Genomic DNA, 25,354 nt, shown 5'->3' on the forward strand with positions numbered 1-25,354 from the left:
TCAATTCAATGCCCTAACCTTATTCCTAATCCTAATCTCTGAGTAACCAATCTATAGTTCCTAACCCAATCTTAACTCCTATCATCATTATTTATTATTATTTTTATTTAGCCTAGTAAAAATTTTATTATTGGCAAATTTACTGATTTTTGGCCGTTGTCTATTCGATTTTTATGAGAAAATTTTATAATGATACTCTGAAGTCTGAACACTGAACAGTGACAGTGGAGTAAATGAAATGAATACCTCCTAACCTAAGTCCTAACTTAGTTCAGGTTTGTTTGTTGCTTGAGCTTGAGGAGGTAAGTTAGTTCAAAACAAATGTCTTGGCTATTTTACTAAATAATTTAGGGTACAGTTTCTTAACTGGGCTATGCTAATATTGATTGAAACTATCGATTCGATTAGTAAATCTTCATGCGATTTTTTCACCATCAGCAAGTTTGGTTGGTTAGGTTAGGTTATGATAGTTTTATTTTATAATAGATATATTTAAAAATATCGATTATTAATCAATATTTTCAATTCGATAGTTTCAATCAATATTAGCATAGGGCCTAGCCCAGTTAAGAAACTGTACCCATAAGTTATATTATCAGATGAAATATTAGTTTGATATTTAGGGGTCAATCCATGTCAAGTGATCAAATACCAATTAGGCCTACCTCACCATTTTTTAACCGTCGTGAAGTTAGCGGCTCTTTTCATCGGCTCTTTTTCGGTTTGTAATAGATGTGGGTTGGTACTCCTGCGGACGCCTCAAACGTGTTTTGCAGGGATGTCGGAAACACAATTCAATGACAATACGGTGCGAAATGATGTTTTTATATTTATATAATGTCAATTATACATTAATAAAACGTGTATACAAGTTAAAACTAATTAATTGACGTATTTTAAAAGGCATATTTGAGACCGTAGTGTACATTATACGTAGATATGGCTTAACATAACGCGATCAATTAAAACTCCGAACATAAAAAGTGCATAATCTTTTTTCCCAAGCCCATCACATCAACTTTGAGCTATTCTAATGGTAATATACAATGTGTAGAATACTCAGTATAAATATGATTGCGGCAGTCCAGTAAATTACGAAGTTATATGGCAAAATGTATATAGTTGATAGGAACTCGCATCAGGAAAAGTGCACAATCTTTTTCCTAAGCCCATCACATCAATTTTGAGGTATTCTAATGGTAATATACAATGTGTAGAATAATCAGTATGAGTATGATTGCGGCAGTCCAGTGAATTACGAAGCTATAAGGCAAAATCTATATGGTTGATAGGAATTTGCGTCAGGAAAAGTGCACAATCTTTTTCCTAAGCCCATCACAAAAATTTTGAGGTGTTCTAATGGTAATATACAATGTTTAGAATAATCAGTATGAGTATGATTGCGGCAGTCCAGTGAATTACGAAGTTATATGGCAAAATGTATATGGTTGATAGGAACTCGCATCAGGAAAAGTGCACAATCTTTTTCCTAAGCCCATCAAATTAACTTTGAGGTATTCTAATGCTAATATACAATGTATAGAATAATCAGTATGAGTATGATTGCGGCAGTCCAGTGAATTACGAAGTTATATGGCAAAATCTATATGGTTGATAGGAATTTGCGTCAGGAAAAGTGCACAATCTTTTTCCTAAGCCCATCACATCAACTTTGAGGTATTCTAATGCTAATATACAATGTGTAGAATACTCAGGGTAAATATGATTGCGGCAGTCCTGTAAATTACGAAGTTATATGGCAAAATGTATATGGTTGATAGGAACTCGCATCAGGAAAAGTGCACAATCTTTTTCCTAAGCCCATCACATCAACTTTGAGGTATTCTAATGCTAATATACAATGTGTAGAATACTCAGGGTAAATATGATTGCGGCAGTCCTGTAAATTACGAAGTTATATGGCAAAATGTATATGGTTGATAGGAACTCGCATCAGGAAAAGTGCACAATCTTTTTCCTAAGCCCATCACATCAACTTTGAGGTATTCTAATGCTAATATACAATGTGTAGAATACTCAGGGTAAATATGATTGCGGCAGTCCAGTTAATTACGAAGTTATATGGAAAAATGAATATGGTTGATAGGAACTCGGATCAGGAAAAGTGCACAATCTTTTTCCTAAGCCCATCACATCAACTTTGAGGTATTCTAATTGTAATATACAATGTGTAGAACACTCAGTATAAATATGATTGAGGCAGTCCAGTAAATTACGAAGTTATATGGCAAAATGTATATGGTTGATAGGAACTCGCATCAGGAAAAGTGCACAATCTTTTTCCTAAGCCCATCACATCAATTTTGAGGTTTTCAAATGGTAATATACAATGTTTAGAATAATCAGTATGAGTATGATTGCGGCAGTCCAGTGAATTACGAAGTTATATGGCAAAATGTATATGGTTGATAGGAACTCGCATCAGGAAGAGTGCACAATCTTTTTCCTAAGCCCATTACATCAATTTTGAGGTTTTCTAATGGTAATATACAATGTTTAGAATAATCAGTATGAGTATGATTGCGGCAGTCCAGTGAATTACGAAGTTATATGGCAAAATGTATATGGTTGATAGGAACTCGCATCAGGAAGAGTGCACAATCTTTTTCCTAAGCCCATTACATCAATTTTGAGGTTTTCTAATGGTAATATACAATGTTTAGAATAATCAGTATGAGTATGATTGCGGCAGTCCAGTAAATTACGAAGTTATATGGCAAAATGTATATGGTTGATAGGAACTCACATCAGGAAAAAGTTCACAATCTATATGGTTTATAGGAATTTGCGTCAGGAAAAGTTTCGGTTTGTAATAGATGTGGGTTGGTACGCCTGCGGACGCCACAAACGTGTTTTGCAGGGATGTCGGAAGCACAAATCAATGACAATACGGTGCGAAATGATGTTTTTATATTTATATAATGTCAATTATACATTGATAAATTTGTATACAAGTTAAAACTAATTAATTGACGTATTTTAAAAGGCATATTTGAGACCGTACTGTACATTATACGTAGCTTAGGCTTAACATAACGCGATCAATTAAAACTCCGAACATAAAAAGTACTATACAAAGGCTTTAAGGCTTTAATGGCTTTATTCAGGTGAAAAGGATCCATACAAAGTCGTATCTTGTTAGGTTTCTTCACTACTACTAAACTACTGACCCAATCAGTAGGCTCTGTTACCTTGACGATGACTCCGAGCTGTTCAAGTCTATCTAATTCAGCACATATTTCTTTCTTCAATGCTAGAGGTTGTCGCCTGGGTGCTGCTATTGAAGGTGGTACCGACGGGTCAGTTCTTATGCTGCAAAGACCTTCAAAACACCCTAATCCTTCAAATACAGTAGGAAATTGATCAAATATCGTATGTTGATGTGTGGCTGTTTGGTTAGATGCTGTGAGAGCCTGGAAAACCTCTTCATCTGTCGTAATCAAACCTATTTGAAGACAATCTGCTGCTCCTATAAGAGGATTTCTCTCAGAATTCAGAATTTCAAACTTTAAATCAAAAATATTCTTTTTGAATTTTGCTTTCAGCACAATGCTGCCTAGTGAGTTTTGGGATGACCCGCCATAGAAACACAAAGTAGTGGAGCTACTGTTAAGTTTAGGATTCTCATTGTCAAGAATAGTTTTTAGATCTCGTAGCCCCATAACGTTACAAGTTGCACCTGAGTCAAGCTGGAACTTTCTGAGCTTTTTGTTGCCCATCATTTTCACAAAAAGTCGTTTTTTATACTGGATATCGTTAAGTTCCATCACTTCCTCTTCACCTTGGCTATCTTGATTTGATTCACTGTCATTATCTTGCACCAGATTAATTTTACCGGAACTTCGACACACGCTGCTAAAATGGTTCTTCCTTTTACAGGTGGTGCAAACTTTGCCAAACGCAGGGCAGTTTTTTGCTCCCTTAATATGTTTTTACCACAAAAACGACACTTCCATTTGTTATCTAAGTGTCTACTCTTTGCTTGAAATGCCGCATCTTCTGATTTCACTGCCATTTTTGTAACAAACCTTTCAGTTGTTTCATGATGCATACATATTTCTATAGCCTCATCAAGTTTTAGGTCTTTTCTACGCAAAAGTGTTCTTTTTAATTCAGTATTGGTTATACCTACTACAAGTTGGTCGCAAATTAGAGTATCTTCAAGGCCTGTCTTGTCGAGATTTGCTAAAGAATCAATGTCACACAATCGTATTTGCTCTTTTAGACGACCTATAAAGTATTTAATCGTTTCATCAGTCTTTTGAACAATGCCATTAAAAATAAATCTCTCATACAAAGAATTGTTTGTCCCTAAAAAATACTTATCCAAAGCTTCAATTACCTGATCCAGGGTCAATTCATTGGAGCCAAGTATTCTTTCAATCAAACATAGTCCATCACGGCCAATTACAGTTGAAAACATGGCCATCTTCAGTTTAGGTGTACTTAACCTTGTACCACCTAATGCTCCTGCTTCAGCTAATATCAAATAGTTCTTCCATTGTTTCTAGAACACTTCCCAGTTTTCTCGTACTCGCGTTGGGTCACTTAAGTCCAGTGGATTCGGTACTACTGACACCATGTTCATTTATGTATTAATTAAAACTATTTTAATTAAATAATCAATTCGAAACAAGATAGTGTTTATTCTTAGAAATCATAACATAATATCTTTAACAACTCGAGATCAGCTGGTTATAGCAATACCAACAGTTTGTTTCCCACTTATGGAGGAATACAAAACTTTAAAGGACCTCAGGGCCTCACTATCTAATTATTTTCCTAAAAAGAAAGTTTCCTGCACAACTTCACGTTGCGCTCTTTCCAATAACACCAAAAACATTTACAACTTAATTTGTAAAAAAACGGAAACCCTACAAAAATTATGTTCATCAAGCAATGTTCAGGGTTTGCTTAAAAAAACACAGGACAGTGATACGTTCATGATATTATCAAGTAAAAAATAGATGATTTTCAACTTACATCAGAGCAGTAGAAAATGTGAATTTATTAAAATATCACGAATTTTAAGTCACTACGTGACACTGGCTACTACAATATAAACCCGAAGGATAAATATGAGATAAATATGTAGTTATAATAATCTATATATTTAAATGCGAAATTCCGATCAACGCACAGGCCAAACCACAGCACCTACAAGTATGAGATTTTGCATACATATTCCTCTCATAGCGTAGGCAGAAAATAAGAAGCGATTTTGCCAAATGCCCAATGGGCCTCGCCCCACAGAAGGTCAAAGTTAGCATGGAGTTCGTATAGGAAGAAAAATTTGTTTTGGACAACGTTTTGTTTACATTATGTGCTCGTGGCTTCTAATAGCTGTGAATAGTGTTAAAGAAAGTAAAATTTAACTTAGTTGTTTATTGCATATTAATTTTTTATTTCTTATTATTTAGTACTGTTAATATTTTTGTAGTTGTCTAAACCGTTTCATAGTATGGACAAAGGACACTGAGATGTAATTCACCTTAATGTAATTCCAGGGAATACTTCAATGAAATGTCTAAACCGTTTACCTTTGGCGGGTTGTGTGAACTGGTTGCGGCTTCACAATTATTCATATTTGTTTTAGAGGTTTATCGGAATGGTGGATTGTATATAAAGTTTGGTGATGAACTTAATCCCGTGATAAGACTTGGATTCCCCTATTCCCCCCCCCCTGTCTACCGGGCACTTCGACGTTTTAGTACCCCGTTTCTCTTAATTGTCAGCCGATCCCGGAATCTCACCAAAATAGACCTACACCAAGGCGTAAATGGCATAGCAGTTGCACAGACAAACAAAGGAAATAGCAGGCGAAGAACGCAAGCAAAAAATATGAACGAATTCATCCTGAAATACATTCCCAAAGATTGTTAACATTGTCTCAATCACTCAATCTAATTACTTTGTACTCCAGATTTGCAACGTGAAGGCACGTTTCTTTGTCAATTTATTTGTTTTATGGTAACTGTAGGAAAAATATAATGTGCAACTCGAGTGCAAAGTGCAATAGCTTAACTTGAAAAACCATTTCTCTCGAGGAGGATTTCTCTCGAGTGAGCCAATTGCTAACTTTGCTCACTAGTTGCACAAATAACTATTATCTATGATAGTATTTTACTGAATTATCATGTAATTTTAAATTCGCAGTGCTAGACCTTGCTTTCCTGTACTTCCCCAATACTTTGTTATTCACACTGATTTAGGTCATGTTAATTGGAAAGGGAAAACTAGGTTGTAAAAGTGCCTTTCCATATTTATGGTTGTCTCTATGTATTGGCCGAAAGGGACTATTGAATCCAGACGCGGTGGCGTTCTTTTGAAGATATTGACCGCCCCGGTGCCGCTCCCTTGGACTTCCCCCAAGACATCCGTTCTAAGAAAGATGTAAGCTTCGCTCAGAAAATAGGAGAAAAATTATAACAGCTCCTTTCCATATTTATATGATAGTTTGATTTTAATAAAAAGTTGTTTAACTTATATATGAATTATATTACATCTTAAAACGTGTTTATTAGCTCGCTTTCATGTCCGGTACAAATTTTTCAATCAATTTTATACTAACTTCCCGATGAGGTAGAGACTTGAAACTTGAAACATAGCTCACAAATGGAAGACAATGCAATATTATATCATTTAATTTTCATATTTCCCTTGGGCTACGCCCCATGGGCTTGTTTTTATTAACTCGCTTTCTTGCAAATTTTAATACTTCCCGATGAGCTAGAGACTTGAAACTTGAAACATAGCTCACACATGGATGACAATGCAATATTATATAATTTAATTTTCACATTTCCCTTGGGATACGCCCCATAGGCTTCCAAATTTTCCATTTTTACATTTTGAAAGAATGTTAATATTTTAATTAATATAATATAAGTCAGCTGTAAATACTTAAATTTGACAGTTCGAAGAGCAGAGGTTAAGATGTACAGGTTATGCTCATTGAGATATAGATTATAACTGGAGTCACTACTCTCTGGTTAAACGTTAGAGAAAAACGTGCCACTGTTTTGGCTGGTTTGTTTTTGGTGTTTCGTGTTGTTAGGTTGGCCGTGTGATCGGTTGGTGGGATGCTGTCAAATAATTCCAATTCATTCTAACCTAACCATACTATTTATTTGGGGTTATGTTATCCGTTATTTCAGGGACTTATATCAAAAACTTATTTAAGTTATTGCACATTAAAACCTCTGTATTTAAAGTTATTTTGAAACATTATAAATTGTTTTTGTTTGATAGTAAATAAATACTAACTTATTTACCTCTTTTAAAGCTATGGGGTGAAAATAGGCTAGTCAAGTTTCCTGGTTTGGAGATATTGGTTTAGGCCAATAGCCTTATGGCATTTGATTAAATAACGACCATCGGTTTATGATCTTGTTAAAATGGGTTGCTCTTGCTCGTAAAATAAACAAATAAACTTATATTGCAATCATAACGTTGAGTTGGCAGATTTTTGTTTACTATCATCAACAAAACAGGATGACGCCATCTTGATTTTGCCTCTCTTATTTGACAAGTCCCACCAACCCAATCACCCGGCCAACCTAACAAAACGAAACTCTGAAACAAAACCAGCAAAAACAGTGGTACGTTTTTAAAACACAGAGTGGTTACTCCGTTATATTATTATAGCTCAGTGGTTATGCTTCCAAGAGATTCTATATACAAACAAACATTGCAAAATAAGGACAAACAATCTGATTGCAGATATAAAGGTGTTTGTTAATAATGTCAACTGTTATTTATTTAGTACTCTATAAAAAAACATAAAATTAAATAGATTGATATATTTATAGTTAGTAGGTAGGCCATACATTCAATTTAATTCATCTATATATTAATTTGAAACTGCTTTTGTTTGTGACAACTAATTTGAGAGCACGGCTGGGCGTAGAAACTCGGTAGGGGTGTCTAAAGAAAGGTATTGGTGTTTAACCCTTATGCTTATTTAACTAATATTTAACCATATGATTTTATTTACTTTTCTATAATAATATTATTCTTGTATTAGTGTCTTGATTAAAACAGTTTAGTTTCTTTTGATCTTTTAATTTCTTATTTAAATAAGAAATAGAACATGGCGCAGTCGAATGAAGAACCCGTATCCCTAAACATTAAGCCTCCTGAAGCCTTTTCCTTCAACCCTCAGGACTGGAAGACATGGAAGACTCGTTTTGAGAGGTATTATTCCCTTAGTAATTTAGCTCTACATTCTGGAAAGCATCAGATTGACATGCTTATCTACTGTATGGGGGAAAAGGGAGAGGACATACTTAATTCATTCAGTTTAAATGACAATGACAAATCTAATTTCAAAGCTGTTATACAGAAGTTTGACGATCATTTCCTTCCTAAAAAGAACTTAATTTTTGAACGGGCTAGGTTTCTAAAACTTACACAAGGTTCCATGCCGATTGAGAACTTTATCACAGACCTTCACAATCATGCAAAAAACTGTGATTGGGGTCAAATTGAAGAGGAGATGATTCTGATGGTTTTGATTATTGGTATGCGGGACGAAACACTAAGTGATCGTCTTCAACTTGAACCCGAATTAAAACTAAACACAGCTATAAACACTATCCGTAGATCTGAAGAACTATCAAGACAGAAACAAACTCTTAACTTGACTGACATAGCATTAATAAATAAAAATACTCAACATTTAATTAAGACAAACATTATTCCCAATAAATCAAACAATGATCAAAATTTTAAGCGGATTAATGACAATAAAAGCCTGTCCCATGTCGAAAAGAGATGTTTTTGGTGTGGTTCGACAGTTTTACACAAAAAATTCAACTGTCCAGCTAAACAATACAAATGTGGGTTTTGTAAAAAAGTTGGTCATTTTCCAAATGTTTGCAAATCAAACAAAGTCAGTCAAATTGAATATGATGATACTGACCTTGAAACACCCATTGAAAATGTTTGCTCGCAGTACATAGACCCTCAAACATTCATTGGCATTGTAGGAAAAAACTTGCGTGATGATCCATGGTCTGTAGTGTTAAATATGAATGACAGTGATGTTCTTTTCAAAATTGATACAGGAGCAGACGTAACGATTTTGCCTTCCGACATTAAACTGAATAAGAAAATCAGGCTCACTCCCACATCCAAAACATTTAGTGGTGCAAATGGTCAAGCTCTGTCAATTTTAGGAACTGCTACTGTAAAATTATCACATAATCAAAAAACATGTTATGAGACTATATATGTTTCTAAGGGCACTTCCCAGCCACTTCTAGGTAAACCTGCAATAACAAGTTTGCAGTTACTTGCTCGAATCAACGAAATACAGCCATCCAGTAATGACTGGTATGACAGACACCCCAAACTGTTTGAAGGCTTAGGTTCCATTGATGTCAAATACAAAGTAGAACTGAAAAATAACGCCAATCCATTTGCAATCAACACGCCTCGTCGGATTCCTCTTCCTCTTTGGGAATCTACTAAAGAAGAGCTTGAAAGAATGGTGTCAATGGGCGTGATCGCTGAGGTACACCATGCCACAGACTGGTGCTCTCCAATGGTTGTTGTGCCAAAGAAGGACTCTAACAAAGTTCGCATTTGTGTAGATCTTACTAAATTAAACAGATGCGTCAAACGAAGATACTATCCTATTCAACCCATCGACATAACACTTGCCCAAATCTCAGAAGCAAAATGCTATTCTAAATTGGATGCTAATAACGGATTCTGGCAGATCACATTGGACGAAGAATCCCAAGATTTGACAACGTTCCTGACACCGTTTGGACGTTTTAAATTTCTGAAACTACCCTTTGGAATAACATCTGCACCAGAAGTGTTCCAAGAATGCGTGAATCGAACCCTTAAAGGTCAAATGAATGCACTTGCGCATATGGACGACATAATTTAGAAGAAGTACTTACCAAACTTGAAGGTGCTGGCTTCACCCTAAACAAAGACAAATGCTTGTTCTCTCAAACCTCGCTAACCTACTTAGGTCACCATTTATCTGAATCAGGAATCAAAGTCGATGAGACCAAAGTCGAAGCTATACGAAAAATGGCTCCTCCAACAGATATTTTAGGAGTTCAAAGGTTACTTGGTATGGTGAACTTCATTGGCAAATACATACCTAATAAAAGCCGGTTACTAAAACCCATTACCGACCTACTAAGTAGAAAAAACGAATGGTGTTGGGGTTTTGAACAACAAAAAGCATTCGATGAATTGAAAGAATTATTGGCTTCTCCACCTCAACTTGTATTCTATGATAAAAATAAACCGACTATGATTTCTGCTGACTCTTCTACACAAGGCCTGGGTGGAGTACTTTTACAACAACAATCAGATGGGAATTGGAAGCCTATTTCTTATATTTCACGCACTCTGAGCGAAACTGAACGAAACTACTCTAACATTGAACGAGAAGCTCTATCATTAACATGGAGCTGTGACAAGTTTAAAGACTACATTGTGGGCAAGCACATCACGCTAGAAACAGATCACAAACCTTTGGTAAGTATTTTGACTACTAAAGAGATCAATGATATGACTCCCCGTCTTCAAAGACTAAGACTTCGTCTGATGAGATATTCCTACAATGTGACATACACTCCTGGCAAACATTTAGCCACTGCTGATTGTCTCTCAAGAAGTCCTGTAGCAGCTAATGAGAGTTATGATTTAGATGAGGAAGTTGAACTGGCCATCCACACAGTAACAAGAAACATTGCCTATGTAACTGACATGGTTCTTGATAGAATTGCATCGGCACAGCGGGCTAGCTCAGAACTCAGGGTAATTAAATCTTACTGCTCAACTGAATGGCCTGATAAAACTAAGATTCCCGATAATCTTAAGCCATACTTCACAGTTCGGGATGAAATCTCTTTTTGTGTCGGACTATTGCTTAGAGGAGAACGTCTCATAATCCCGACAACTCTTAGACAAGAATACATACAGGCCACCTAGGCATAACGAAATGTCGACTTAGAGCCAACAATAGTATGTGGTGGCCAGGAATGTCACTTGACATTGAGAAATTTGTTAATGATTGTCCCAAATGTACTGAACATAGAACACAACATCATGAACCCCTTTTGCCCAGTGAGCTTCCATCTCGTCCTTGGGAAAAGGCAGCGATTGATCTCTTTAAACTTGAAGGAACATGGTTCGTAGTAATCACTGACTGTTTTTCACGTTATTTTGAAATAGCTACATTAAAGAACCTGTCAACTGCTGAAATAATCGAAAAATGCAAATCTGTATTCTGCCGTCACGGTATACCAATTGAGCTACGATCTGATTGTGGTACACAGTTTGCTACCAGATACACTGGTCTTGAAAACTCTGAATTCAAAAAGTTTGCTCAAAGCTATAACTTTAAACTTGTGACAAGCAGTCCAAGCTACCACCAAAGTAACGGTGCAGCTGAAGCTGCAGTCAAAATAGCGAAGAGTGTACTAAAGAAAAACAAAGACGACCCATATTTAGCCCTCCTAACCTACCGCAATACACCTCTATCCACAAGTGGATACAGTCCTGCTCAGCTAATATACAACAGACCACTGCGAGATAACCTGCCTGTTTTACCTAAAAAACTTGAAATCAAACCCGATCTCTCTCAACTAAAGGAAAAAGAAGATACTTACAAAGCATCTTACAAGAGAAACTACGATAGGCGCTACGCTACAAAAGAACTTCCATCGCTGCCTGTAGGTAAGAAAGTATGGATCCAAGACCTAAAAAGAGATGGTATTATTATCAGCTTAGGACAAGAGCCAAGGTCATACTGGGTTAAGACAGGAAACACTACGTTGAGAAGGAATCGACACCACCTTTTGCCTTACAAAGGTAATACAACCAAACCGAACAATCCTATTCCTTTATCCATCAAAGATACAACGTCAGATCCTCTGCCATTTACTACTGTTACTCAAAACAACTCTTCCCTATCAAATACTGCTGAAAGAACAACTACTACACCATCTAGAATAACTCAAGATAAAAGTAAACCTTTTTCACGATCAACTACTCCCAATCAAGAAGCTGCAATAAAACAATCATCAAGAGGCAGAATTATAAGACCTACGAAACGTTTTCCTGACTAAACTCTGAAAAGAAACTCAAAGGGAAAGATGTTTAACCCTTATGCTTATTTAACTAATATTTAACCATATGATTTTATTTACTTTTCTATAATAATATTATTCTTGTATTAGTGTCTTGATTAAAACAGTTTAGTTTCTTTTGATCTTTTAATTTCTTATTTAAATAAGAAATAGAACAATTGGTCTGTAGGTGATCCCTCAAAAGAGAAACGAGCTAAATTTTCTTGGGGCTCTGCCCCAGAGGCCTTTAAAGTTCACTCTGTAGTTTTGTTTACATCACGACCATATGGATAATTTTACACTACTTTTAATGAATCAGCTGTTAATATTAAAATATTGTATTCAAAGGTCTACTGAAACCAATTTCATACGCCTTGTACTGAAACTGTCAAAGTTAAATGTTTAAGCCCCGTTCACACGGGGCGAGCTTACAAGCCGGAATTTTTACACGCAGCTAGTAAAATAGCTCAGTGTGAACTACGTACTCGCTCAAAAGCTGCTGGTAAAAAAGCTCTAGAAAAAGTTGACGCTGCCGCTACTTTACACGCCAACTCGCCAGTTTTTGAGCGAGTAGGCGTGTAAAGTAGCCCTTTTGATAATAATATAATACTAGTAAACACGTTGCTCGAAATCGAGCAATCGCAAAGGAGTAAAGTAGTTATTTAAAAACAAATAAATGTCATCATAATTTTCGATGAGTTTAAAGACTTTGAATAGAAATAGTATATTTCGTACCTAGGGCCGAAAATGAGTACGAACGCCATTTTTCATCACACTATACCCTATTACCACTATTTACCACTATAATAATGCACACTGTTAGTCAACACAACTTTAAGGGTAGCCTATGTGAAGAAATAATTTGAGGAATCAGCAAAAATAAAAATAAATAGTTGCTAGGCAACGGTGACAATAACACAATTCTATTGCAATGCTATGGATTTTGATTGTGTATTTAAAATGCATTCATGTTTTAAGTAAGTAAGCGGACAGCTGATTTTGCGGCCCCGGCCTGTAAAAACCTGCTCGGTCCCCAAATTTCGATGACAGCTGGCATGGCCAGCAAAACGTAACTTTCAGCCACCAATTAACGTATGTAATACAGCCAAAAACATCATAGTGTGGTGAAAACATCATAGTGTGGTGAAAAATAAATAACAGCAATTAAATTATACAGCTGATCAAAATGTAAACAGTTATGTTCTTCATAAGGATAACATGGGAACTTTATCAGCCGCTGGGGCAGAGCCCAAGGGACTTTTTCAGAAATTTAAGGTCAGTTCAGAAAATCTACGCGACACGCTCTTTCCTTATATAACTTGGTAATTTAGAGGACTGCCTCAATCATACTTATACAGATTATTCTACACATTGTATATTACCATTAGAATACCTCAAAGTTGATGTGATGGACTTAGGAAAAAGATTGTGCACTTTTTCCTGATGCGAGTTCCTATCAACCATATACATTTTGCCATATAACTTGGTAATTAAGGGGACTGCCTCAATCATATTTATACTGACTATTCTACACATTGTATATTACCATTAGATTACCTCAAAATTGATGTGATAGGCTTAGGAAAAATATTGTGCACTTTTCCTGACGCAAATTCCTATCAACCAAATACATTTTGCCATATAACTTGGTAATTTACTGGACTGCCTCAATCATATTTATACTGATTATTCTACACATTGTATATTACCATTAGAATACCTCAAAGTTGATGTGATGGACTTAGGAAAAAGATTGTGCACTTTTTCCTGATGCGAGTTCCTATCAACCATATACATTTTGCCATATAACTTCGTAATTCACTGGACTGCCGCAATCATACTCATACTGATTATTCTATACATTGTATATTAGCATTAGAATACCTCAAAGTTAATTTGATGGGCTTAGGAAAAAGATTGTGCACTTTTCCTGATGCGAGTTCCTATCAACCATATACATTTTGCTATATTTTCGTAATTCACTGGACTGCCGCAATCATACTCATACTGATTATTCTAAACATTGTATATTACCATTAGAACACCTCAAAATTGATGTGATGGGCTTAGGAAAAAGATTGTGCACTTTTCCTGACGCAGATTCCTATCAACCATATAGATTTTGCCTTATAGCTTCGTAATTCACTGGACTGCCGCAATCATACTCATACTGATTATTCTATACATTGTATATTAGCATTAGAATACATCAAAGTTGATGTGATGGGCTTGGGAAAAAGATTGTGCACTTTTCCTGATGCGAGTTCCTATCAACCATATACATTTTGCCATATAACTTCGTAATTTACTGGACTGCCTCAATCATATTTATACTGAGTGTTCTACACATTGTATATTACCATTAGAATACCTCAAAGTTGATGTGATGGGCTTAGGAAAAAGATTGTGCACTTTTCCTGATGCGAGTTCCTATCAACCATATACATTTTGCCATATAACTTCGTAATTCACTGGACTGCCGCAATCATATTTATACTGAGTATTCTACACATTGTATATTAGCATTAGAATACATCAATGTTGATGTGATGGGCTCAGGAAAAAGATTGTGCACTTTTCCTGATGCGAGTTCCTATCAACTATATACATTTTGCCATATAACTTCGTAATTTACTGGACTGCCGCAATCATATTTACCCTGAGTATTCTACACATTGTATATTACCATCAGAATACCTCAAAGTTGATGTGATGGGCTTAGGAAAAAGATTGTGCACTTTTCCTGATGCGAGTTCCTATCAACTATATACATTTTGCCATATAACTTCGTAATTTACTGGACTGCCGCAATCATACTCATACTGATTATTCTACACATTGTATATTACCATTAGATTACCTCAAAGTTGATGTGATGGGCTTAGAAAAAAGATTGTGCACTTTTCCTGATGCGAGTTCCTATCAACCATATACATTTTGCCATATAACTTCGTAATTTACTTGACTGCCGCAATCATACTCATACTGATTATTCCACACATTGTATATTACCATTATAATACCTCAAAGTTGATGTGATGGGCTTAGGAAAAAGATTGTGCACTTTTCCTGACGCAAATTCCTATCAACCATATAGATTTTGCCTTATAGCTTCGTAATTCACTGGACTGCCTCAATCATATTTATACTGAGTATTCTACACATTGTATATTACCATTAGAATACATCAAAGTTGATGTGATAGACTAAGGAAAAAGATTGTGCACTATTTCCTGATGCGAGTTCCTTTCAACCATATAGATTTTGCCTTATAGCTTCGTAATTCACTGGACTGCCTCAATCATATTTATACTGAGTATTCTACACATTGTACATTACCATTAGAATACCTCAAAGTTGATGTGATGGGCTTAGGAAAAAGATTGTGCACTTTTTCCTGATACGAGTTACTATCAACCGTATACATTTTGCCTTATAGCTTCGTAATTCACTGGACTGCCTCAATCATATTTATACTGAGTATTCTACACATTGTATATTACCATTAGAATAGCTCAAAGTTGATGTGATGGGCTTGGGAAAAAAGATTATGCACTTTTTATGTTCGGAGTTTTAATTGATCGCGTTATGTTAAGCCATAGCTACGTATAATGTACACTACGGTCTCAAATATGCCTTTTAAAATACGTCAATTAATTAGTTTTAACTTGTATACACGTTTTATCAATGTATAATTGACATTATATAAATATAAAAACATCATTTCGCACCGTATTGTCTTTGAATTGTGTTTCCGACATCCCTGCAAAACACGTTTGTGGCGTTCGCAGGAGTACCAACCCACATCTATTACAAACCGAAAAAGCGCCGATGAAAAGAGCCGCTAACTTCACGACGGTTTTTTTACAGGATTGATCTTTTTACATTAGATACATCTATGCAAAAGAAGCTTAAATATGAAAAAAAAATTTTATCTCATCTCGTTTTTTAGTTAGCCTACCTAGGCCTAACTATTATTTGAAAGTTCAAAAAAAAAGCGCGGTTTTGCCCTTTAAGGGATATACGTTTTATTTAATATCTCAAGAAAGAATAAAGATAGAAAGGTAAAACAAAAACCATTCTTTTCAGGATTAAATTAGCTTTAATTTGATATACAACATGACAGTATTTCAAGTAATTAAAATTTAAAACTTCCCAAACTCAAAATTTCAAAATCCAATAGGCCTACCAAAAAACGCATAGGCCTGTGATTAAAAATTTTCAAAAAACCATGAATTCTTGATATAATTATTAAGGTGGATACAAAATTTCAATTTGGGATCTCAGTGGGATCACATCCAAACATTAAAATTACAGTAGAAAAACACAATAATTTTCATTATTATCAGGTAAAATTTGGCATGTAAGTTAAGGATTGATTTTTTACAGGATTGATCTTTTTACATTAGATACATCTATGCAAAAGAAGCTTAAATATGAAAAAAAAATTTTATCTCATCTCGTTTTTTAGTTAGCCTACCTAGGCCTAACTATTATTTGAAAGTTCAAAAAAAAAAGCGCGGTTTTGCCCTTTAAGGGATATACGTAAGTAAAGGATTTATCATCCAATGCATTGTTATGATAAAGTTTGTTAAGAAGCCAAACTTTGTCTTATGTGACCAATTTAACCTATAACTTAGGCCTAGTAAAAATTTATATTTAGTAGAAAAATGACTACCTTTCAGCAATTTTAATTGTGTACATAATTAATTTTTTAGAATAACCACTAATAAAATTAAAACATACGACATACAAAATCCATTATTAACAGATTTTTTTTTGTTTTTTTTTTTTGTATAATTTACTATAGTCTAGCAATTGGACATGCTATGTTATGACATATTATGTTATGCTATGTTATGTTATGATAGGAATTAAGTTACCATTCACCATAAGCCTAAAATCTACCCTAAGACCAGTAAATTACCCTAAAAAAGGGTAATTTACCTTAAAAGTGGCAGTATTATGGCGTGGTCTTGATGTTATACCGTATGTTACAGTAGATTGTGTGAGTCAGGGGGTGGTGTGGGGGGGGGGGGGGGAGTTGTGTTTGAGATGCTGTGCTCTTTTCATGTCTCCACATATATGAACAAGTACAGACTTGAAATCACTTCCTGTTTACTTTTACTTCAGTCAGAGTCGGAACAGTCAGTGAGTTATCTTCTGCACTAGTGAGAAGTGATTTGTGAGTTTAAAGGTTAAGTGTATGTTTAACAGTTTTTGTTTTTGCAATTAGTTGTTGGTTTTAAATGTTGTTAGTTGTTTTGGTAATGCCAAACTTGAGATGGAAAGGAATAAAAACAGGGTTCACAACAATTTATTGTAATCCATATGAGATAAGCAATCATAAAGTTATAAAAAGTCTGAGACCAGTAGCCTTCAAAGTATGGACAAGTACAAGTATGGATGTTTGAAATCAAAAGGGAAATAAGGCCTGGGATGAAAATTTGTGACAGCTGTCGTAAGCAACTTCTAAGAGATAAAAATGATTTGGAATCTGTTGAGTTGGATAATCATCGACTTCTCAAATGGACACTAACTTTACTGACCCTAATTTATCATTGGAGTATTTAACCCTCCGAGTGTTATTTGTCGCTGCAGCGACACATAAGTTAACACACTTTGTGTAGTGTTTTGTGTCGCTGCAGCGACTCACAAACACTGTTTACGGCGAAGGCTCTATGACTGACAAAATCGGATTGAACTGGATCGAGTTAGGTATAGTTTTATTTGACAGATTCAGAGCTTTCTCCGGAGGTCTGTCTCTAAGCGCTATTCATTTTTGTTCCGAAAATATTGCTGCAGACAGCTGACGTGCGTATTTGTAAACAGCTCGGTTAACCTCGGACCGATGACTGATGTGTTTTATTACGTTTATCATTGTTTTAGTGTTAAAAATCAAAATTAGTGATATACGTGGTGCATTATAAGAAGATTTAAGTGATTTTGAAGGGCTGGTTGATGATCCTGAAGAAGTAGGTAGTGATATTGATGTAAATATCAGGGCTGTAAGTAAATTATCAGCCAGATTCCTAGCTATGGTTAGGCTATGCATTCTTAGCTAAACGCTATGTACTGAAATCTGTTTTTTGCCCATAACTTATTTATTTGCAAATCTACTTCCTTATATTATTATATATATGTAATCCTCATAAAATTTAGAACAAAGTGGCTATTTTCAAATATTTATAGGCCTATAATTTATACAATTTCATTGAGCGCAAACTAATTTTTTTTTTGAAAATTTTCCAAAATATTTTTTTTACCTAAAAAAATTTTTTTAAACAAATGTTCCTTATGTTCTATGTATAATATTGAAGCCCATGATTTTCCAAACAAAATGGTATATAGAACAGTATAGGCTAATTAACATTGTTTTCAAGCTTCTCAGATCCGTTTTAATAAAACCTTGCAAATGAGCAAAAAATAGGCAGACATTAAGGCCAAAACAAGGGACACTCGGAGGGTTAAACAAATCACTAGAGAACATTGAAGAATCACCCATTACAAAAAAAGGGCTGCATTCACCTGCTTACAGTATAAAAAAATTGGAAAAGGTTACTAAAAAGCTCACTACTGAGTTGGTCGGTGATACAAGCTTCTTTGAGGATGAAGAGCAAGTTAACCTAGATTTAGTGTTTGGACATCAATAGATCACCATCGATAGCAACATCGAGCTATCACCATCGATGTTACAAAACCATCGGTTCTAAAACATCGATATTTTCATGCGAAATACATCGAAGTCTTTAACTTAATCATATCGAAGTTTATAATCTCAGTATTCCGTTATTCATTAAAAAATGTGTGAACATGTTAAAGTCAACGACCTTTAAAATGTCCAAGTTGCGCGCATGTAAGTGTTCGCTTTACACAACATTGGCAACAAAAAATTTGAGAGCAAAATCTATATTCGTTCAATATCAGGTCTGCATGCTGCAAAAAAGTCGTGTTGTTTAGAGACTCTGTTTGAAAAATTATTTTTCAAGTAGGCCTACAGTAATCTTATGGCTGTAGCCTAAAACTATAACTTGTGAAAATAGAACAAAACCTCAATCGATATTCAAATTCAAACATCATAATACAAAACATATCAAATCAAAACTATCATGATTTTTTCATTTGCATCGATCTATACCGGTACTGCAACTACTCTTCCTTGGTCAATCAATAACCCATCATTCGCAACTATAGCTATAGCTAAGTTCGATTAACTTAATACGGAAATATATCATAGAAATCAATTAAAAATTGTAGGTATGACAGTTATCTTTAATTTTTTAACTCATTTTTGAAGTTTTTTCATGTTTTAAGTTGAATTTTAATTGTTTTGACAATTTGTGATTTTACCCTAAAATTAAGTTACCATTCACCATAAGCCTAAAATCTACCCTAAGACCAGTAAATTACCCTAAAAAAGGGTAATTTACCTTAAAAGTGGCAGTATTATGGCGTGGTCTTGATGGGTCCGTATGTGGGCTGAGGACTGAGTGAGGAGAGCAAACAGCTGTTTATACTCAACTTAATGCGGAATTAAAGCAATTTGTTTTTTAACTAAATAATCAGCTCTTATTTAGGCATGTGGGGAAGGTAGGTAGGTTTTTATGCGGATTCGTGTCTTCATTACTTGTTTTGAAATTAGGTAAGATAGATAGGAAGGTAAAGTTTAGGTTATAATGACCAGACTCATTAATTTATGCTACCTCCAGATGGTTTTTGCACAATTGAAATAGTGGGTGAAACACAATGAAATAGGGTATGTAACAATATAAAAAATGCTTGCATTCGATATTTTATTTTGATGATATTTTTCATTCAAATGTTCTGCGGGACACTTAAATGAAACTGCAGCCGTTAACAGACGTTGTGGGTTGAAATGAGGACGTGAGGGCGATCATGTCGTTATTGAAGTGGTAGTGGTATAGCCTCTATTACTTGTATTTTACGAGAATACAGTAAATTCAATTTTTTTATTTAATTAATGTTAATGAGGTTAATAGTTTACCTAGCCTATGTATCGTAGTTAAGTTAATGTATTTTTTAAACGGCATCAAAGTCGGTTTGCTTTTACAAATTGAATTTTTGTATATTGTAATTAAGATTTTGCTTTCACGTCGTCGTGTGTTGTTTTGTTTCTTTAGCTTCGAATGTTAACAATTAACAGCTGTTTCCACTCCTCAAAAATTCCTCCCCTTTAAGTGTTAGTCCCCGCTTGAACTATCCTGAAAATTAGACCAATTAGTTACCTACCGAGGCAACAATGTGATTCGGATTCCACTATAAACTGTAGGTCCCTTAGTTGCCATTGGCTGTATGGGCTATTAATTAACAGCTGTGTCTAAGGAATAAGTCGGCCTTAGTCACTAACAAGACTACAAGATCGCGCCACTCATCCTACACTCATCTCCATTCATACTTGGCTTAAAATACCTACTACATATGGTCGCCATTTCATTGAAAACTATTAAGTTAAATATTAAGTATAACTTGGACTCGCCCAAACCACAAATATCTGAGTAACTCAATAGAACTGAAGTTGATATTAATTATTTAATTGTACGGCCACTTATGAATAAATCTCTCTGACAAAGACTTATTGCACTTTTGGATTCTGTATGAAAAAAACTGCAAGTAGACATAAAATTACATTTTCCCAGTGTAGATATACGTAACCATTACCTAAGTTAAGTGCTGTACAGTTTTTTGCACGCTTAATCCAATAGTGAGTAAGTAGCATTTTTAGCGAATTTCCTATATAGGGAACTAGCTTTTACCCACGGGCTTCATCCCTTTTGACTTCATAAGTATTAATAAACTAAAGCCAAAATATATTGAACTTTTTACGTTAAAAAGTGTGTTAATAGTTTATCATTTTTTAGTAATAGTGGTACTATTGGAATGGAACGATTTGCTCAGAAAAATTCTTTCGGAATGAAAGAAAGCATTACTAAGCATTATTCAAGGATGGTTTCTGTGAAGTTTGGTACTGATCCGTCAAAAGGGCTCCGCTCCAGAGGGCTTTAAGGGGTCCAATGTCAGATGTTTGGAATTACAATGTTTACAAATAAATATAATTAAAAGTAGATGTTTACTTTCACCGACTGTTTTGTAGGTTTGAATAATCACTACATTCTGTATTAGTCAAGATTTGAAATACTGCCACACTGTTTCCACAGAATGCAGCACAGAACACTATTTACTTTTGGATAAGTCTAAATATATTAAGCCCCTAATCGCAGCACACCTGTGCACTCAACGAACGTTTAAATTCTTCACTATTAATAACAAACTACCAACTGATATTCAAAATTTAAAATTAACACGTTCGCTACTGAGCGTCGCATATATGCGACGCCGCGGTCATTGCCACAGACCGAGGTATACATTTGAATTTTACACATAGACCGTCTGTCACTTGGATAACAGTACACACAGACCACGGGCGAAAACCTGTAAAACAGTGATCATTTACATTGTAATACGCTACAATCGTGTTTGTAAATAAATTGTTCTTGTTTTTTTCTATTTTTTATAACCTTAAGTAATGTCGCATATTTGCGACGCCCGGTCTACAGCGAAGACAATAGTGAAAGTTATCATAGTTTTCTTGAAATAGACTAAACGTCGCATAATATATGCGACAGTTCATTTTTTTGTGTTTTAAGGTGAAAGTAAGTAAAAAAATAAACAGATTATTCAAGAACAGTTTATAACTGAACAAATATAAAAGCTACATAGGATAATGCAGCATACATACTGCATACATACATACAGTGATGCAGAAAAGTAAAGACCAGTTTTTCCAACTATTATATGACATCACCAATCATCATATCCACAGACCAAGCGACGCAGTTGTGCGTCAGACATCTCTGTAGACCACTGCAGGGAATTCAGTGCCTTCAAATAGACCACTACAAAGATATAAGCATTTTAATAACATTAGAACCCCGACGCAAATATGCGTCGGCAGTCTATTTTAATGTGACTAGCCGTCGCATATATGCGACAGCAGTCTATGGATGGAAACCGGCCGTCGCATATGTGCGTCGCTGGTCCATGTGAATGGAAAATTTCGTACTATTGGAGTAGCGAACGTGTTAAAAGAATACAAAAGAAAATTAAAACAAATCCTTACTGAAAATCCAATCTACTCTATTGAAGACATCAATGAAAAATGCATCAAAATTTAAAGAGTTATTTAATAGCATACCTAATTGTACTGTCGATACAATTTATATTGTCAAGACAATAAAGTATTTATTTATTTATTTATATGTTAATATAAAAGGATAACTTATGCCTAAAAAGTTATACAGGGTGTTTTTTTAAAAACTTGCATCTTTATTTATGTAAAAACCGCAATAGATAGAAATATGCAGTTTGCGGGAATCATCTATTGACGTAGGGGCCCAATTTTTTTTAAATTCAACGTTACATTCACATTCCCCCCCTTCCCCCAACTTAATTTTTTTTAATAGCAAGGTACCCCTTGTGACATATCAAATAAAAGAGCATAAAAAAAGAAAATGTTTGATGAAAAAAAATTGAAAATCGGTTCATAAATTTGCGAGATAAATCCCTCCCCCCTCCCCGGAACTTAATTTTTTTTAATCGCAAGGTACCCCTTGTGACATATTAAATGAAAGAGCATGGAAAAAGAAAATTTTTGGTGAAATTTATTTTTCATTTGATATGTCACAAGGGGTACCTTGCTATTTAAAAAAAAGTTGGGTAGGGGAAAAGGGGGGGGGATTATCTCACAAATTCATGAGCCGATTTTCAATTTTTTTTCACTAAACATTTTCTTTTTTCATGCTCTTTGGTTTGATATGTCACAAGGGGTACTTGCTATTAAAAAAATTTAAGTTCCGGGTGGGGAGGGGGGGAATATCTCACAAGTTTATGAACCGATTTTCAATTTTTTTTCATCGAACATTTTCTTTTTTCATGCTCTTTCATTTGATATGTCACAAGGGGTACCTTGCTATTTAAAAAAAAAAAATAAGTTGGTGGCAGGGGGAAAGGGGGGGAATGTGAATGTAACATTGAATTCAAAAAAATTGTGCCCCCTATGTCAATATATGATTCCCGCAAACTGAATATTTCTATCTATTGCGGTTTCACATGAATAAAGATGCAAGTTAAAAAAAAAAACACCCTGTATATTTATAACTTACACCTAATGAAAAACTATAAACATTGTTTATCCACTGACAATTAAGTAAAATAAATATTCTATTTTTTTAATTTTTTATTATTTACCGTACACAGAACAAATTACCATTTACTGTAAAATAATTGTTCTTAAGCGCAACAACGTGCGCTGGGTAACTGCTAGTTTTCCATAAAAACAAAAGTTGATAGCCTATAGCCTTATACCTAGTGTAAATCGTCAAAGAGCTGGGAAGGGAAGAGTTGGGAAGTTTCATCCAACAATTGAACCTTATTGTTACACAAACAAAATATTTTATTCTTAAAACACTATAGGCCTAAACAAGTTTCATAAATGATCATACTTATAAATTTACTGTCTACATTCTTTAAGTTCTCCGATCTTATTCTTACGATATATATTTTCCTTTTTGTTAACTACGCATAAACTGTAATTGGTTGCTTGATGGTCATACTAAACATCCATTATTCAAAAACTATCACTGCCCTTGTTTCAGGTTACAAGCAACGAATTTGTCAATGGAGCCAGAAAAGCCTGATCCCTCTGACTGTTGCGGAAGTGGATGTTCACCATGTGTGTTTGATATTTATGAGCAGCAACTTAAGTCTTGGAGGGAGAACCTACTGTGGGAAAATGCAAACTGTAGAAGAGATCTGCTGTCAGAAACTCGTTTCAAATCTTTTCAACTGATACACAAAGAACGATTGACTGAGGATGTTTATCTATACAAGTTCAGGCCAGAGGATGACTCTGGGAGCATACGTGAGACTTGTGGGTTCCTTCCCTATGGAATAGGACAACATTTAATTACCCGAATTAATTTTAAACAAGAGAGCCAAGAAATTAACCCGATGTGGGACACTGAATTTAACAGTTCTGAAACGTCAAGTATAAGTGATAAAAAAATAATCACTCGAGCATATACACCAGTGAGTTTGACAAATGAAGAACCTAACTGTTGTTTTAAAATATTTGTAAAAATATGCAACAATGGGTTAGGTTCAGAATATTTCAGAAACTTGCAAGTTGGTGACATATCACTCTGGAGAGGACCTTATGGGAATTTTAATTATAAATCAAATTTCTTCAAATATATTCTGATGGTTTGCATTGGTACAGGACTTGCTCCAATGATTCCAATTGCTAAATGTATACTAAATGACGAAAAAGATGAAACAATTTTACATTTAATGTATGGTGTTAAAAGTGAAGACCATATTATAATGAGGGATAGTTTAAGGAAAATGTCTCAGTTCTGGAACTTTTCACATGAATACTTTTTCTCTCAATGCAATGATAGGAAATTTCACATGAAATTTGGAGAAAGTTTTAAAAGTAAAAGAATCGATGGAAGTTCAGTTAGTGATTTTTTTCAGGGAAAAAATTTAACTCATTTACAGGTTTTGATATGCGGCAGTGAAGGTTTTACATCGTATATGTTAGATCAAATATCTAAATTAGGTATTGATTCAGAAAATATTTTTACATTTTGATAATATATCTATATACTTAATACAATAGGGGTTTTCTCTGTTACATACCTTTTTCAGCTATCCTATTTAACCGATTTTGACAATTAAGGTGTGATTTTACAAGGGCGGTCCCAGGGGGGTCAAGACCCCCAAAACATGTTGTATACTGGGTGAGTTTCTACTGAGCGTGTTAATTTCGCCAGTTTTTAAGTTCTACTCACTAAAAGGAACAAAAAAGTTGCTGTAAACCCATATCCAATTTTCAACTGTTTGGCTGTAATAGGGGGGTTTTGTGTTTTTCTGATAACTTAACCAATTACTTTAAAGAGTTATTTTATAGTTAAAATCATTGGAAAGAATATTAAATTTGCTATAAATCAAAGGTTTCATGCAACAATTATACCATTACATAGTCCGGTTCATATCCAAAATAAGGAAAAAATTACATTAAATTAATTAACTATGTTAATTTTATGACCCCACTTTGATATCAACCTACATCTATGCAATGTTCAAATGCATAAAAAACTTGGCCATTTAATAATCTTTCAAATGATATGCTATTCAATACTATAATTAATATA

General features: G+C 34.7%; 2 protein-coding genes across 2 annotated transcripts; both read left to right on the forward strand.

Annotated features, from left to right (window-relative positions):
- LOC128983503 (NADH-cytochrome b5 reductase-like) lies at positions 1–24,816 on the forward strand. Its single transcript, XM_054402806.1, has 2 exons — positions 1–302; positions 23,795–24,816. Exon 2 carries the CDS (start codon positions 23,817–23,819, stop codon positions 24,789–24,791), a length of 975 nt encoding a protein of 324 aa, XP_054258781.1. The 5' UTR covers positions 1–302; positions 23,795–23,816; the 3' UTR covers positions 24,792–24,816.
- On the forward strand, positions 11,034–12,122 carry LOC128999968 (uncharacterized). Its single transcript, XM_054426784.1, has one exon. It carries the CDS (start codon positions 11,034–11,036, stop codon positions 12,120–12,122), a length of 1,089 nt encoding a protein of 362 aa, XP_054282759.1.
- Positions 24,817–25,354: the final 538 nt, after the last annotated feature.

The sequence above is a fragment of the Macrosteles quadrilineatus genome, unplaced genomic scaffold, assembly GCF_028750875.1.
Source record: "Macrosteles quadrilineatus isolate MER2022 unplaced genomic scaffold, UCM_ALF_1.0 Scaffold_1__1_contigs__length_201487025, whole genome shotgun sequence".
Classification (NCBI taxonomy): domain Eukaryota; kingdom Metazoa; phylum Arthropoda; class Insecta; order Hemiptera; family Cicadellidae; genus Macrosteles; species Macrosteles quadrilineatus.